The 16,537-nt window shown below is 36.3% G+C and overlaps 1 protein-coding gene across 4 annotated transcripts in view; it reads right to left on the reverse strand.

Moving 5' to 3' along the window:
* The window catches only part of CAMSAP2 (calmodulin regulated spectrin associated protein family member 2), an 80,706-nt gene that overhangs the window by 52,507 nt on the left and 11,662 nt on the right, over positions 1-16,537 (reverse strand). For all 4 annotated transcript variants that reach the window (XM_021547231.4, XM_021547215.4, XM_021547224.4 and 1 more), the window contains exon 2: positions 15,332-15,591. In XM_021547231.4, coding sequence (XP_021402906.2) covers positions 15,332-15,591 — 260 coding nt within the window. The remainder of the gene's footprint in view (positions 1-15,331; positions 15,592-16,537) is intronic.

The following is a 16,537-nucleotide window of genomic DNA, read 5'->3' on the forward strand; positions in this document are numbered from 1 at the left end:
ATTTCAAGTTCTGTGTTGGATACATATGGATACACATCAAGCAAGAGAAGAGGTACTATAAAGGTCCAAGAATGAACCCAGGCTAGAGGAATGCCAAGCCTACAGAAGAATGTACACATGGTTTCTCCCTGAACAGACGGCTCTGTGACATTTTAGCTTCCAGTACTTAATGTGTACTCTGTGTATATAATGCAGCTACAGCAGATACATTGATTTAATTCATTATTTTATTACCCATGAGAGACTAAAGGTGTGGGTTTAGACCTGGGGTATCTCATTAATTAAGAACTACTTCACAATCTTATAGTTATTGATGGAGAACAGTCACACATGCACCTTTAATCCTCACCTAAATAAAAAAGTTTCACTTCAGAAAGATTTTAGATTGTTCACAGTGCTGTAAAGTAAAAGGACAAATACAAAAACTATTAGGATAAACTGTTATGAATATTCACATTAGTACCCATGCTTTCTGTTGTGTCTGGAAGTCTTCCCATTCATCCTCTTTGCACTTGGATGCAAAACAAATACTAGCCATCAAAGAGTGTATGGTGTAACACTTGCTACATCATTTGGATAGTTCAAAAGGCACTATCAAATCCAAGTAAATGTTTAATACAAGTTGCCCATACCAGAAAAAAAAAAAAAAAAAAAAGACAAAACAAAATCAGTTTTGCATGACCAAAGAAGAAGCACAGAGAGGATTAACCAGAGCAGCTACTACAGACAAGAGGAACATGAACATCCCTCACTCCTTTTGTTTCATTACAGCCTGCAACTGCCCTGTGCCATGCAGGGATGAGCAGCCACCCAACAGCAGAGGCGCTGCCAGCTCCATCCCTCGGGCAGCGCAGCCCAGACTGGCCCCAGCAGGGAGCCCTGGCAAGAGAGGGCTCAGACCCCCATGCCCAGAGCCACACTGACCTACCTGAAAGCTACAACGATGAAATGCTGCAAAATAAAGAAAAGGCATGGTAATGGTGATTCTTCAAACCTTTTACTTGGGTGCTCTTTAAAATACTTCTATCATTGATTAACATGACCTTTGCAATGACTTTTGAATTAATCCCTAACTGACTATACTGGGATTTTCTTTACATAAACTAAAGATTCTTTTGGCAATGCATGCTTTATCAATGACTATAAAAATTATTTTGAATGCGGTGTCTTCATCTGAACTCTGCATTCTAAAGTGTCTTATTTCCCTTCTTGTAGATCTGGCTCAGTAACTCTCACGTTTGTTTACATATACACATTTACACACCAGTATGTCTATAGGAATGACATGTCAGAGTAGCTTTGAATACCCACAGCAAATGATGTTTGCAACAGGCCTTAATGAGAATGGATCAGTCATTCAAATAGCATTATCCCTTTGAGATATGAACAGGACAGGTTGCCACATTTAGAGGCTAACATCATGCTTTTGCCATAGTTCCAAGATTGCAAATGAAGATGCCACTTTGGCTTTTCCTAGCTTTCCAGTATTTGGCACTGCCAGTAATTTTTTTTAAACCTTTTTTCATGCACAGTTAAATATATAAATAATATCCTCAATTCCACTTTTATAGATACTAATATTGATATTAAAAATTTATTTTTTAAACAGATCAGTTGTATAGAAAAACCAACCATTACAAACACCAGCCATTTGTTTAATAAGTCCTGTTCAGCTCTTTATATTTTATGTATATATATTATGACCTTTTCATTCCTCTGTTGCCCTGATCCAACATTAAAAGTCACTGTTACATCCTGGTGTGTCAACAAGACACTGGTAGAAAAAAGTTAAATTATCTTCTAATTACTGATAAACAATGTACTGTCTAGTACTGAATGCATTTATATTTGCAAATATAATGCTATATACTTATGATAAAACATGCTGCTTGGTGAGATAAAGACAAACAATTCTTTCACACAAGTAAATAATTAACACATACATATATAGACCCGAGTCTTCTCACTCAGCCTCCACATTTCATCCTACATTTGATTAATTTAATAAACATTTCACTGAAATAGTAAGCAGCCGTACCTTAAGCACTATGTATTACATTCTGACATTCATGACAGGAGAATACAAGTGACCCACCAAGCTTTCCAATTTCACTTCAAACCCTCATTCATCTTTCAATATACTTATATATGTTCAAACTCCTTATGCAAATGCAATTAATTGCATCCTCTAAAAAGGCATCTGAAATATGTAAAAGAGTGCAAAACTAGTTTCTGTAAATATAAGCCTACTGTAACATGCTTTTTCACAGCAGCAAGTACAGAAGGTAAATAATACAAAAAGTTCAAATAAAAGTTAAATTATTATTCCCATACTTTTCTTCAGGATTTTCCTGCTCCAATATCAATCCATTATTTTGCTCCCAGAAATTATGACAAAAGTAGGAGATAATGGCATATCTAGTTGCCAACAAACTAACAGTGTATTATTTTAATCTGTAAAGCACCATGTATTCTAATGCTGTTGCAAAAAGCAGAGGAGGAGTGGTGGGAGTTACACAGCGGGAGAAAAAAAAATTATCCCTATTCTGAAAGAAGATACTCCCAGCAATAAGGCTGTATCACATCATGCCTACACACAGATCTGGAATTCTCTTCTTTATTGGGATTGTCACAGATTGATGATGTCCTTTTGACAGAATAACAGAAGAGCTTTGGGGAAACACCTTCAAGCACTTGGCTGTGATTATCTTTTAGTAACAAGGTGAAGAGTGGGAAAAAGTTGAAGTTACTCTATATCATCAATGCTTCGAGAATTGATGAACTGTAAGCTCCAGTCTCTGGAGAAACTTCCTTCCTCTCTCACCCAGCCATCACACTAAGTCCCCTTGAAGATCTAGCTCCCCTCCTAAACCCTCTTATCTCTCATATTTTTTTTTTCCTCAGACCTACATCCTGAAGGCCTCCTTGAACTATTCTCAGTATGTGCTGGCTCAGGAAGGAAGCTCATCAGAGTCCACAGCTATTTGGTTGACACTTCAGCCTTCCCTTTGGCAAAGGAGTGAATTTGGCTCACTCTCCTCTAGTCCAACAGCTATCTCCAATACGCTTGTAAGAACTTGTACAAGAAAGAATTTGTAAAATAAATAACCAGTAGAAGAGAGATACAGGCTATCCCTAAGCAGAACAAAAGACAAAATCAAAACGACATTGAACTAGGATTAAATATGAAAATTCAGATCATATTTTAAATTCTTTTCACAGAAGTTTTGGGAAAGGTACAGAAGCAACACAAAGAATGAAAAATCAGCAGTATATGCCATCAGGAAAACTAAAATGAAAAATTAGTCAGTGGCTGTACTGGAGAAATGGTAGGTATTTTTCCAGATAAAATAACTGCCAGGAAAAAAACACAACCCACCATTTAGAAGACTATGATTTGGACAAGACAACAAAAGTGACAATATGGTCAAAATAGAATATATTTTAGAATAATATGAAAGCAGTCTTGCGTGATTTATCCTTATTTTAGTCATCAAGATGGCAGCTTACATTAGTTACAAGTGAATATGAACCAAGACCTACTCCATACAGGGAAAAAGTGATGTAAGTGGCAGGAGAGACATGCAGTTATATCACTAAACACAGCACCTTTATAAACCACTCAAGTGCTGGCAGGCTTTTGTGCTGCCATGCAAGGTTTCAGCCTTAAAAAGCCAGCTTGTAGCTCCCTTCTTTGATGACTGAGGACAGGGTGGGAAATACTGGCCTATAGAGAAATATCTCAATTTTGTTAAGAGTCAACATACTGACCTGCAAGCTGACACTAGTCATGTATTTCCCTTTTTTAAAAGATAGTTCTAATTCAGCCTTCTAGATAGTCTTTGGATTATCTGCAAGTCTGCCAATTTCATGCTTAACCTAAATCTTCATCTCAGTCTGGAGCAAACAGGGGAAAAAATGCCATATTTTTAACACTACAAAAGGATTAAAGAGGAGTAGTGTGTACACATTGAGCTATTCTTCCAATAAGTCTAAGAACACCGGGAACATTGCAAAAGATTAGAAGACACAAAACAATGGATTTTTTTTTTTGAGAGTCAACAGACAGTACAAATAATTTTAAAGCCCCAAATCCTCCTTCTGATCTCATGTAAAATAATTTCAGAGTCAACAAGCAGTTTGATTTACACAAAATGACCACATGCCAATTTAAACATGAACTAACAGAATATAAGCCACTCTCTAAATTCACATTAATATAAGTGAAAAGTGTAAGACTTATTACGAGTGTAAGGCATATAACTTGACACTAATACATTCTGATTAAAGAGACTTCTTAATGCTGGATATATTAAACTGATTTATAGTGCAGCCCTGAGCATAGAATCAACAATTAATTGGTGAATTTTTCAAGAAACACCACATGAATGAGTTATCAGCTCACCATCTCTTACTATTTTTACCAGTGGCCTGGAAGGAAAACTCCTCACTGATCAGGGTTAAAGAGAAGGCAAAATTTGTGGGAAAATGATTAATGACAGGAGCAATCAGTTCCCCCTCTAAATTTGGTAGGGTAAGAAGAAAAATAAGTCCCACAGAAATAGAGGGTCCCACCTTAGCTGAAAAAAGGCAAGCTACAATAATAAGAAAGGTACTGCCTTCTCTAATAGGAAATACAGGAAAGTTTAAAGTTGTTTGAGGAATGCAATTTAAATTAATTGACACTACAGCCATAGATATGATAAGAACATAAATGTCATTAGATCTTGTTAGAACAAGCAAGGATGTATTATCCCTTATTCTTCTCCCACAAGCAGTACAAGCCAATAATACTGAGGTACATGTAGCCTTTTACGTAAGTTCTCAGTTCCCAATGCTCTGGGAAAACCAGTTAACTTATCCCTCAGTGCTTAGAGGCATATGAGTATTTTTGGTTGTTGAAAATATATAGTACTTTAGGAAGATTGGGGCATTCTCCCCCAAAGCTTTGACCTGAAATTTTCATACATTGATGCATCATACTTTGAGAATCAGGATTTGCTTCTCTCCAGCAGTTCTTTGGTAGCATGTATACATATTTATTTATCAACTTCAGTATTACCATGCTATTTTCTTCCCAACTGCATAAGATAAGTGCTCTTTGTATTTCTTCCTGTTGCTAAAGAAAAGCTAAAAGCAGGAGTTGGAATAAGTTCATTCTTTGCAATTATCTACCTTATAAGATACATCTTACCATAAAGAATTTATCAACACAGAAGTTATGAGACTTCCCTGACAAAATTATATATTGAACTACATTAATTTACAATTTTTCTATAGGCAGTCACAACATTATTTTTAACCTCACATACACACAGCTGTCTTTACAGTGAATTCTAAGTACCATTAGATGGTTTGGTTTTGCTTTTAGGAGCAGGGAAGTTAAGAACAGGGGTAAGGAAAAGAAACAAACAAAAAATTAAAACATTTTTAATTGTGAAGTTACTTTTCTTTCCATCAACCTTCTGTCCATTTCATTGCTTCTCTTATGTAATACGATGTAACCTGGCGGAGTCCTGTAATTCACTTTAAGCTTTTTTTTCAGTCCATGCTTCAAAGTGAATTGCCTGTCTTGGCAAAACAATGCCCCAGAAACATACCAGTGGGATTTACAATTTACACAATTCTGTGTAATAGACCAGGAAGCTTTTGCAAATGTTTATTACCTCACAGAGTGCCCTTAAGAAGGGAAATCAAGTGCAGGGTATTTTCCACCAAAGCCTGTTTCAGCAACATATGGTATAATCAGTTCCAAATTAATCTTCCTATGATGGAGAAGAGAGCCAGAATAAAGTCTCTATTAAACTTTTGCACTGGAGGAGAGAACACATAAGTAAATCGCTGGTCAGCAGGCACGAGCTAAGGTTAGAGATTGTCACCACCTGAACAGGCAATGTCACTGCAGGACAGGCAGCTGACACACACATGGGTCACCTGCAGGCTCTTGCTCACAAAAACACCCCGCAAGCCATGTGCCCTACAAGCCTTGACAAGGTCACTTGGAATCCTGGGTCCAGTTTCCAGCACAACCTGTCAAGAAAGCCAAGAAATGGAGGGTGTTTGGAATGAAGAAAAGGTTTGGGGAACAAAGGGCCTGAGAGACATTACCTGCCCACATGTAAAAGAGCTGCTACAGAAAGGAAGGGAATAAACTGCTTGTGTTCACACAGGCACAGTAGAAATTAAGGAGTTGATGCTACATAATAGGTTTTAGAAAGTCTCCTTTTCCTCAAACTTCTTTCTGATGGTAGGGTTCTTCTGACAGCTGATATGGAAAAATAAAGCCCCCCTTGCCCCAGAATCCCAGGAATTAATTTATAATTTGCAGGTCAGCATCAGTAAAAAGAGGGTTAGGTGGTACAACTTCTGTAACTACACCTTTGAATAAATGCTGTTGACAAACAGGGAGAAAATGCCATCTATCTTTCAACAGCACTTAATTGGCACCTACTGCAGTGGTTTGTTGCCTAAATACCACTTACTGCACTTTACTTCAATATATGAGTATCCTTTAATAATGTAACAGATACATCAGTTACTTATTTAAGAAGCATGTTCCTATATAATGAGATTTCATATTACATACTATATATATTTAATAATTGCATCATGTAAAATGAATCTGATGGCCCACTACAAGCTTACCCAGTATCTACATATTCTCTCTGCTTTTCTTGTATTTTTCTTCTTTTAAAGGCCATAATATTTTTAACCTGCCACTTTATGAAACCAAACAGTTAAAAGAATTTCAATACACACTTCACATAGTATATACTTATATCATAAATATTGATTGCTATGTCTTCTAAATTGTATTCCAAACACTCAACTTCGATCTTATAAAACCTCTTGCCATTTCAGCTTTAGAGGGATGTCACAAGTCTTGACAACAGACTGATTTGGATCTCTGGCTACTGCTAGATGATTATATAAATTGTACTAAAGATAACATTTTCCATTATTCTAAAATAATAAAGCTGCAGGATTTCTCTCTAACATATACTTTACTAATTTTTCCACTGGTCTTAGATTCATGGTTTGAGAAAGCAAAGAAATATACTGGGAGACACCCCTCCTCATGACCTTCTGATACATGGGGGAAAACAGAACATCATCTCCATTTATACTAGATAATCAGTTTCCTACAAAGGACTATTATAGTCAATTTAAAACTTAAACTATTCACCAAGTTATCAGATAATCTTTTAATGTAAATCTTGTTATATTTACATAGGACACATTCTACTGGATTTTGCTTTGGCGATACATGTCTGCAAGGAAAGACAATTTTTCACTTGTTCATATAAACCTACCAGTTCCTATAAACAATGGACATACACGGCTATTTACAGCATTTCTCTAACTGTCACACAAGAAGAATAGATATAGTATGGAGACCTTAAGGTATTTTTTTCATTCAACCTCAGGAAAAGAAAATTTCATGATGTTAAATTCCATAGAGTTTGTAAGAACAAAGATTTTGTTATGATACATCTACTGTGATGACAGAGTGTGTTCTCTGCTGATAAAGGCGGGCAGATTGCCATGATTATGTGTGCAGATTAACAAATGCAGACTCAAAATGTTCTTTTGTACTAGACTAGAGCAGCTGCTGCATTTTGGGGAGTACAAACTGTGTTCCTTCAACAGTCATTGTGGTTTTGTCCCCTTGTTGCTGTGTGTATGTACTACACAGAGCTGGTAGTGAAGCTCTCCTTATGTTTACATGACTGACCCACACCTCCTGCTAAAAGCTGCTCACTATTTTCCATAATAGGAAGAAAGCAGTGCTCTTCAACTGCCTGCTACAACCATGTAAGATTTTTAGCTTTGTGCTAGCCAGTACAAGGGATTTCTCTTCCTTACCATGATTCGAACAAACTGATCAAGAAATTCCTCCTAGGTAGTCTGTAAAACAATTCATAGCTACAACTTTTCCTAATAGCTCAGTTAGCGTGCTCCAAAGTATACTTAACCCAGTAGAAGTAAGATCATTCCTAAGCATTTATTTAAATAAGCATTTTCACATATTTAAAGAAACAAAGAAAATTCACAACAGCAAATCAACAGCCAAAAGCCAAACCACACTACATAACAGTGTTATTGAAACAGGAAGAAAATGTTCTTAAACTGTGTTTAACAAAACAGTCCTTCTTTCAAGGTTAATGAAAATACTTCCTGACCTTTTTAGAAAGCATTTTTACATTGTACCTGGCATTCTTTTTGGGCTTAATTCATTACATACTTCTTTCATAATTTACTCCTCCTTTTAACTGGTTTTCTTTTTGTGCTTCAGGAGTGGATTTTGGTCTGCTCTCAGCTGGTTGTTTTGGATTTTTTTAATTAAATCACCATTATCACCCCCTTCTTCTCCACCTCTTCCCCACAGGTTAAAAGCGTCACAAGACAGAATAATAACCAAGAACACAATCAGAAGTTCTTTGATTCAAAACTTGAGTTTGTTCAAGGCAGAACAAAAACTATTTTGCAAGGAAGTGAACAAGATAGACAACAGACAGTAATAATGCATTGCATTATTTTCTCATGAGAAGCATGAGAATTGACTTTGGGAGATACTACCTTCTCTTGAGGTTAATTTAATTTCCTGTCATTATTCCAAAAGGAGCAGTGTGGTTTAGTAGATCATGTATCTTGTATGGAAAACACGTTGTCATATTCTCTCCTCATTTTAGTAAAAGATTAAATGTAGTTGTGACAATTTTACATTAGACTAAGCATGATGTGCTGCAATTTCTAAATATTTCCTACTATGTTCAACTGGCAAAGGCCAGTGTAAGGGCAGCTCTGTAAACATCTGTATTCATCATGGATTTTATGGTGGTTCTGAGAAGGCACTTTCAAGGCAATACAGGCAGCATCGTTTATTCAATAGCTCTGCACAACTGAAACCAACTCTACAAGAATTGTTAAAAAGAACAATCAGATTTAGTTACCTTCTAGGCAAGAATTCTTAATAATACAAGTTAGAAATGCCAGCTATAGTGCTGGAACCCTAAGACCAAAACACTACATCAATTTTTGTACTGAAATTAAGGATGCCGGATTAAAAAAAAAAAAACAAACAAAACTAAAACACACACACAACAACAACTAAAATTAAAGCTAGAGAAATCATAGAAAGCCTTAGAGTGTTTAGCATTAGAGTTGCTGGAAACGACCAGGAAAGCATCCCTCCTTTGTATTCTTTTATAGACACAACTTTGATGTCAGTAGCTTTGCTACCTTCCACGTTAGTTGCCACACTTGGTGTACAAGTTGAGCAGACAGCATTCCATGAAAACCCAAAGAATGTTGCAGAGGCCTTTGTGGTTATCTAAGTCTTCCACAAATTTCTGATATTGATATACAGAAGTACAACAAACCATACTATAACTCACACTGATAACATGCATGTTTTGCACTACTAAAGTTTTGACAAATGTAATGGAGAAAACATCCCAAGACACAAAAAAAAGTGTTTTCTACATACAAGAACATAATTAAATGCAAGCAGCAAGCAAAACAAAATACCCAGGCTATGAGTCAACAAATATTGCTTGGAAAACAGCTACTAGGACATTAAGTTCTAAATTAAAATGGTAAGTGCAGAATGAACTCTGTGGAGAGCTGTAGCAGTTCCTGTGGCCCAAGCATGAACTGGCACCCTGTGTGTGAGGGAGCCTGGTACAACATTACTGTGGCAAACTGGTCTTAGTGCAGTGTTGACTGAAGTGGGATGGTGCATTTGACACAGTAAATCCAGCAAAAATAATGGATCCCTATTTTCAAGCAAATGAGAACTTTATGAAGAATGCATGTGAAGAGATGAGAAATGGCACAAAAAATATGGAACCTCTAAAGATTACATTTTCCCAGCCCAAATCCTCAGCAGACTGGTTCTACACAATGCATCAGACTCACTGAACTCAGGTTCTATTTCACCACTATATTTGTTTATTATTTTAATCTTATATGAAACATACTACTATCAAAGATATATCACAAGGTACTCAGAATCTGGTGCTTTAACTAACAAATTATGGTATCTATAGGCTCAAGTCAAATAACTGCAAATTCTTTTTATATGTCTTCATCTAATAACTAATTTACAATAGTATGGAATGGAAACTTGTTGCATCATGCCTAAAACTAGAAAAAAAAAATTCTTCAGGGCAGAAACCACATCTTACTTCTTTGTTGTGTGAAGTGCTTAGTACACATTGTGCTGCTTTCCAGACCAGAGTCAGTGGAGCTCTAGAGCCTGGAAGTGCAGAGACTGCAGCATGTAGCTGCAAGTAACCGGGTGAGCTGCTGCAGCTCTTCCTGAAAGAGAAACACACCACTGATGAAAGGCACTGTCATTTCCAATGAATGCAGTCTGCCAGGGAGACGAAAAGTCTGGATTGCAGGATGAGTTAACCACTTACTGTCTGTTATCTCATCCAGAAAGAGAGCCAGGTTCTGGCTGTGGGTACCTACACACCTAGCACTATCAATCCCCCAGTCCTCCTGCCTTCCACAGGAGTTTCGCTGGCTTGGATTAACTCTACAATCAGTCTTGCACAGCAGAAAAGCCAAACTGGTGTAAAGGTCTCTGGACTCGTCTCTGCCCTCTCCCCAGGGGATTCACTTCAGTCAGCTGTGCTCCAGTAATGAGTACCCCTTGGCAAGTGGGCTACCTCAGGTGTGATCCTTGAGCCCAGCTTCCAGGTTACATGCTCAAAAAAACTGCATTTGTGCTCCCTGAGACGCCCCCACACTGCAAACCACGAGAGCAGTAACTGGAAGAAGTACAGGTGTTTGCCTCAAACATGCACTCCTGATGACTACTAACTAGCTAATACAGGCACATCTAATTATACCTGAGTTATAGTCCAGATTGACAAACTGCTACAGAGAAACTACTGCCAGACTTCCTCACAAGACAACTTCAAGGAAGAAGGCAATTTGCAGATAAATGGATATACAACTTGCATGACAGCATGCTACTTCTTATATTTAAACCCCATACACACAAATAACAGCTCAGAATTAAGAAAGTAGCAAGTTTTATTCCTACCAGCTATTATGGACTTACTGCTGGGGTTTTGCAGGAGCCTCTCATTCCCCTTCCATCTTGGCTGAAAGTTGTAGAATTTTATGAAGGATTTAGGTGTTACCTGATTAATGATAGTAATTATACATGGGTGTAAGTTTAAAGTTAAACCAGCTCAGCTGGTTGACTTTCTTGCAACACTATTTTTCTGAATTGAGAATTCAACTCTTGATAAAAGTTATACTTTTCGATTATATTAGGCTTAGCATGGCTTTTATACTTTCCCACACTGAAAATATAAAAAATATTTGTATGGCATATTTTCTTGGATATTTATATACAGGGTATTCACTAACCTTTTCCTAATCACTAAATTTTATGTAAGAAATAAGTATCTTCAACTGCCTTGCAAGTCAATAATTAATTTTTGTAGTCAGCTGAGAATGTTTTATCAAGATACAATAATAAACTTAGGCAAATAGATTTTTCTGGTGCAAATTTGGTAAAAGTCTGTAATATTACTGTATTACCCCCTAACAACACTGGTTTTAAACAAGTATTCAAGATTACTGCTACTACTACTCCTCAAGCTAGAAATTCAGATTGTTTTGGCCCTGTCACATTAGAGACAGAAGTCCACTGCTGGGGCAGTTATGCAACTTCAGTTTCACTGCAAAGTGAACTGAGACGCTGATTTTTTTATTCCTTTCCCCACATGGCAGAAGTGCATTGCAGGGACTTGAGGGAAGGAAAGCATTCCTTAATTCCTCTCTGAATCTGTTTATTCTTCCCTGCACTTGAAGCAAATTGAAAGAGACCATATGAATACCAAGTGACCAGCCTGATTAAATATCAGAATTCTTGTAAAATTAATTGACATGGAAAATAACTTATTTAGTTAATATAAAATTCTTGTTATAATGGAAATATCTGCGTAAGTCTCCTCTGACCTATATTCTATATAAGGACATATATATATGTTTTTAAAACAAAGAGATCCAATGCTTATATGAGAAAAAATATGAAAAAATCCAAATTGCCTTCCTCTGGTGTATCTGACATTTGAAGGTTTAAGTCAGTTTGAGTTATGAATTAAATACAAAATTTTAAAAAATACATCAGCAAAGAAAAACAAAGCTAAGCTTGACTTGAACAGTGATCTACACATATTATAGCTGAAAGCATTATAAAACTATTGCATCATTATCAGAGTCATGCTGAAATCTTATGCTATTTCTGATTTCTATAGCAGGTCAAAATCTTACATTTCCATATGGGGGTGCTCGCTGAAGACAGATTTTTTTTTTATGCTACTGGAACTTCCCACCTGACATAAATATCACTGCAAATTTTTTTACAAGTTAGCTTCCATAAACTTTTGAAACATCAGATAATTCCTTTCATACAGAAGTATAATTTCCAGGAGAAAAATACTCTGGTTCTTAGTTCAACACTTTCAATTCCAAGCTCTAGACTATTTCTGCACTATTTGAAGTCTAGCAGAGCAGAGCAAGATCATATACATTTCAACCAGAAGAGAAATAACATGCTATTTGGTTCTTTTGCTCCCCTATCAAAATGAAAAACAAGATGATCCTATCAAACACAGAGTTAACAAAAATAACCATAGAATTAAGTTTTAATATCTTGCAATACATGGAGAACAGAAATTGAGATACCACTGAATAACCCATTTCACCAGAAATGAAACAGGAGATGTGTACAAGCTAAATATGAGAAAGAGTGAAAGAATGAATCAGATTACACAGGCGAGGCTTTAACAAAAGTCTTTGCTGCCATGGGCTAATTTCATGAGTATATCTTTCCTACGCCATTCCACCAGGGTGAACTGATTTGTATACATGCATAGACCTATGTATGTACATACACAGAGAAATACACAAACACAGTGTTTGCAGCCTCTCAACGACATACTAATGCTGCCAAGTCAGTTGTGACTGCCAAGCCAAGTGCCATCTATCCTGACCCCTCCCAAAGCAGCACATCCATTTGCTAGACTTTTCAGACTTAAATATGTAAAGTGCTTCCAAGAAAAGTTCCACCTAAGAGAGAGAGAAGACCAAAATGCCTGCTTCATTAAATAGTCACATGTGAACTAAGTCAACAATTAATCCCCACAGACGTCACTGTGCAAACATCCAGCCCAAGGAATTCCAAGTCTGTTGGCCACAGCTACCCACGTTATAATACACGTGTAAAATTAAAATATACTCAAATCTCTTTCCATAGTTCAATTTTATATTATAACTTGCCTCTTTTCAGCTAGAGAAAGTATAGTACATCTCAGAAGGTAACAAGAAATATTCACTAACAAACACCAACATCTTCCCCCTATTCTTGGAGAAGACAGGTTAGCAAAGGGAATGACAGCCATACTATGTTCTATTAAATTACTCAAAATTACATTTTACATGGGTTTAACACAATCTGGTGTACCAGAGGAACATATGTGTTAATTACAAATGAAAAAAACTTTCTGTTCTACATAACTGAAAAAGAAAATCTATTCCATGCTCTAAAACAGGATATACATTTAAATTTGTAAGACTTGTAGAAACTGACATATGGAATAATAGGAAAGGGTATTGGAAGGCATCAAGGGAAAAGACTGTCAATACTGCAACAGCCAGATTTGAAGTTCTCTGCCAACTTTACTAATAGTATAATAAGGAAAAGGGTTGAGGCTTTCCAATTCAAATATAATACTGCTCCTAGGAGCTTGCATAGGAACAAGAGCATGGTTTGACAAAGTAAAACTCCTAGGCTTGGGATGTTAGCATGGATACTACAGCTTCACAGTCATTTATTTGGTAGCAGTTGTTTTGGACAAGGCTGTGTTCCTGCCCAAGCCAGTTGTGTTCCCTGTCCTTGTCACAGCCCAGCTGCCTGTGAACTGACAGCAGCAACAGTGCACCCATCTGGTACTGGTACTGGAGCGGGCACCAGTGCCCTGGGCACAGCAGAAACCTGGGGACATCAACTCTTAGGATGTTCATGTGTCAGTAACTTCCTTCTGACTACACCTAAACAACACTGGGAAAACACACAAACAGCCCTATGAGCATGGGGGAAATAAAAAATGACTACTGAAATGCATTTTTAGCAATATGAATTACTAAATCAAACATCAGCAAACCAAGCTAGGTAATAGTGACATCATTTTTTTAAACTAAGAACTCTGGGAAAACATGACTCTTACAACCACTCTAGACAGGGATCAAATTAAAATAATCAAATGGCGTAACCAGAGGCTCATAAATGCAAGTCATTAACCTTATTTTCCTTCAGAACCAAGAACAGAATTAAGGTCTGCAAAAACATAAATAGTGAGAAAGTTTGTTTGGTTTGACTTCTGTGAACATTAGGAACACTCCTAACCACCCACAAGTATTGCAATTATTCTGCAAATTTTGCATCACTTAGAAATAGAATTATTTAGATTGGAAAACACCTCTAAGATCACCATAGCTATATTCATTTCCACACACCTTCATTCTAGAGGCAGCTACAGATCACTGACCACAAATACTTTGTGTACTTAATTTAGTCTGTATATTAAATACAAATATAAAAAGGTGAACATTTAAAATATTTCACTTTAAATTAAGTGAAATTAGCATCTTATTCTATCATACTGTCATTTGCTAAACAAACATATGTAGACATCCTTTTAACAGGTAATTTTTTATAACTTGACTCCAAACAAAGCAGAAAACCCATAACTTAGTAGCTTACTAATAGAATCATTCATCACTGGAACTAATGTTTTAATTAGCAGTTATATAAAGCAAAGACATATATTTTGTTGTGTGTTTTACATTGACTTAATGTGCAACAGGTGACTATTCAATGTAATTAGGCTGAATTGCCTGCCATTAAAACTTTTTTTCAAGTTTTTAACCAGATTTCTGCCTAAGAATAATGTTTCCAAACTTTTCCAACACAGAAATATTCACTTACAGTCAGCGCTGTAAAACTGAAATCAAAGTGATCATATTGTCACTGCTATACTTAAAAATGTAACATTTTAACTAAGTAGGAAGATAGGTGTATTCCAGCATTAATACAGAAGAAATACACCTACACTGACAGCTGATGACATGAAAAAAAAAAAACCTAAACCAAAACAATTATAAACTTCCCAGTAATGAATCCCATTGAACTCCAGAGAAAAATACTTGCAACATAATGGTGCATTTTAAAAGACAGATCTGTAGGTATTGGGAGTACAGAGACAGAGAGAAGAGACGTAACACACAACCTTTGAGCACTCACCATCTGAATTGGTTTTTTGTGAAGATCTCGTTCAGTCACCAACTTTTCTTGGTCAGTGACATAAAGGCCTTTTTGTGCCAGGGCTTGTATAACAGCATCATGACCTAGAAGTGGTTTTGCAGCATCACTCTTGAGAATAAGGCTCCCAGCACGACAGTAGAGCTCAGCAGACAGCAGCAGGTTAACAACAGGTGGTTTAATGTGCTCCTGGTCATACTGGTCTGTGTAAAATGGTTCTCGGAGTTCTTCTGGAACATTTTCTACAAAACACAAGAAGAGCACAGGTCAGTATCAGAAAGGACAGTTAGAGTATTAGGGGATTTTTAAAAACTATATGTGAACTCAAAATTATATTAAAGGAAGCTTAACCAAGGGGAGGCCAAAGTCTGTACCAGCAATTGTATTATAAAATACTAGGAAAAAATTCATACAAAGGTAATGTTTGAACTATAAATAGAAACTTGAGAAAAATTCAGAGTGTCTCACACTGCAAAGGCCACAACAGAAGACCAACCTGTGGTTTACATCATCATTACATTAAAATTTCTTGGCTTCTCCAAATACATGTCCAAACATTCTCATTTCCTTTGGCATAATATTATATAGGTCAAACATACAAAGGCAGAACAACACCCATTTCAACACAAACCCTGGACTCTATTACAATAACAAAATGGAACTGAAACATGTTTCAGCACAGAGAAAGTCAAGACAAAAAACAGCCTTCTAGTTTCCATATATGCAGAAGAATTTTGATTACTATACTGTTTATTTCAAAGGTCATAATCCAGCAGTTAAGCATAAATATATGGGTTTTTGATTGAAATTAGAAGAATGGAGAAAGAATAAAAACTATTATCACTTTCTTTCTGACAAAATACTAAGTTCTTATTGGCCTTGTTCTATTACTGACTTCCCTTAAAATTGTGGTTTAAAATTTCCTCCTTTTTCAGTGAGCTGCCTTAGCACCCACAGAAAGCTATGCAAGATTTTGTCAAATCTATGCTGAGATTTTAACTCCGAAACTAGCATTCCAAGACAATCCAACAATTTTTTCAAATACTGTACATAACACAAAACAGACAGACTATAATGGTTTACCACAAATGAAACAACTATACATTAATTAAATATGGTATTAGATCAAATTAAATTAAATCACGAGTCAAATAGAAAATAACTTTCAGATTTTCAGGCATACACACT

The sequence above is a fragment of the Lonchura striata genome, chromosome 8, assembly GCF_050655825.1.
Source record: "Lonchura striata isolate lonStrDom1 chromosome 8, ASM5065582v1, whole genome shotgun sequence".
Lineage (NCBI taxonomy): Eukaryota > Metazoa > Chordata > Aves > Passeriformes > Estrildidae > Lonchura > Lonchura striata.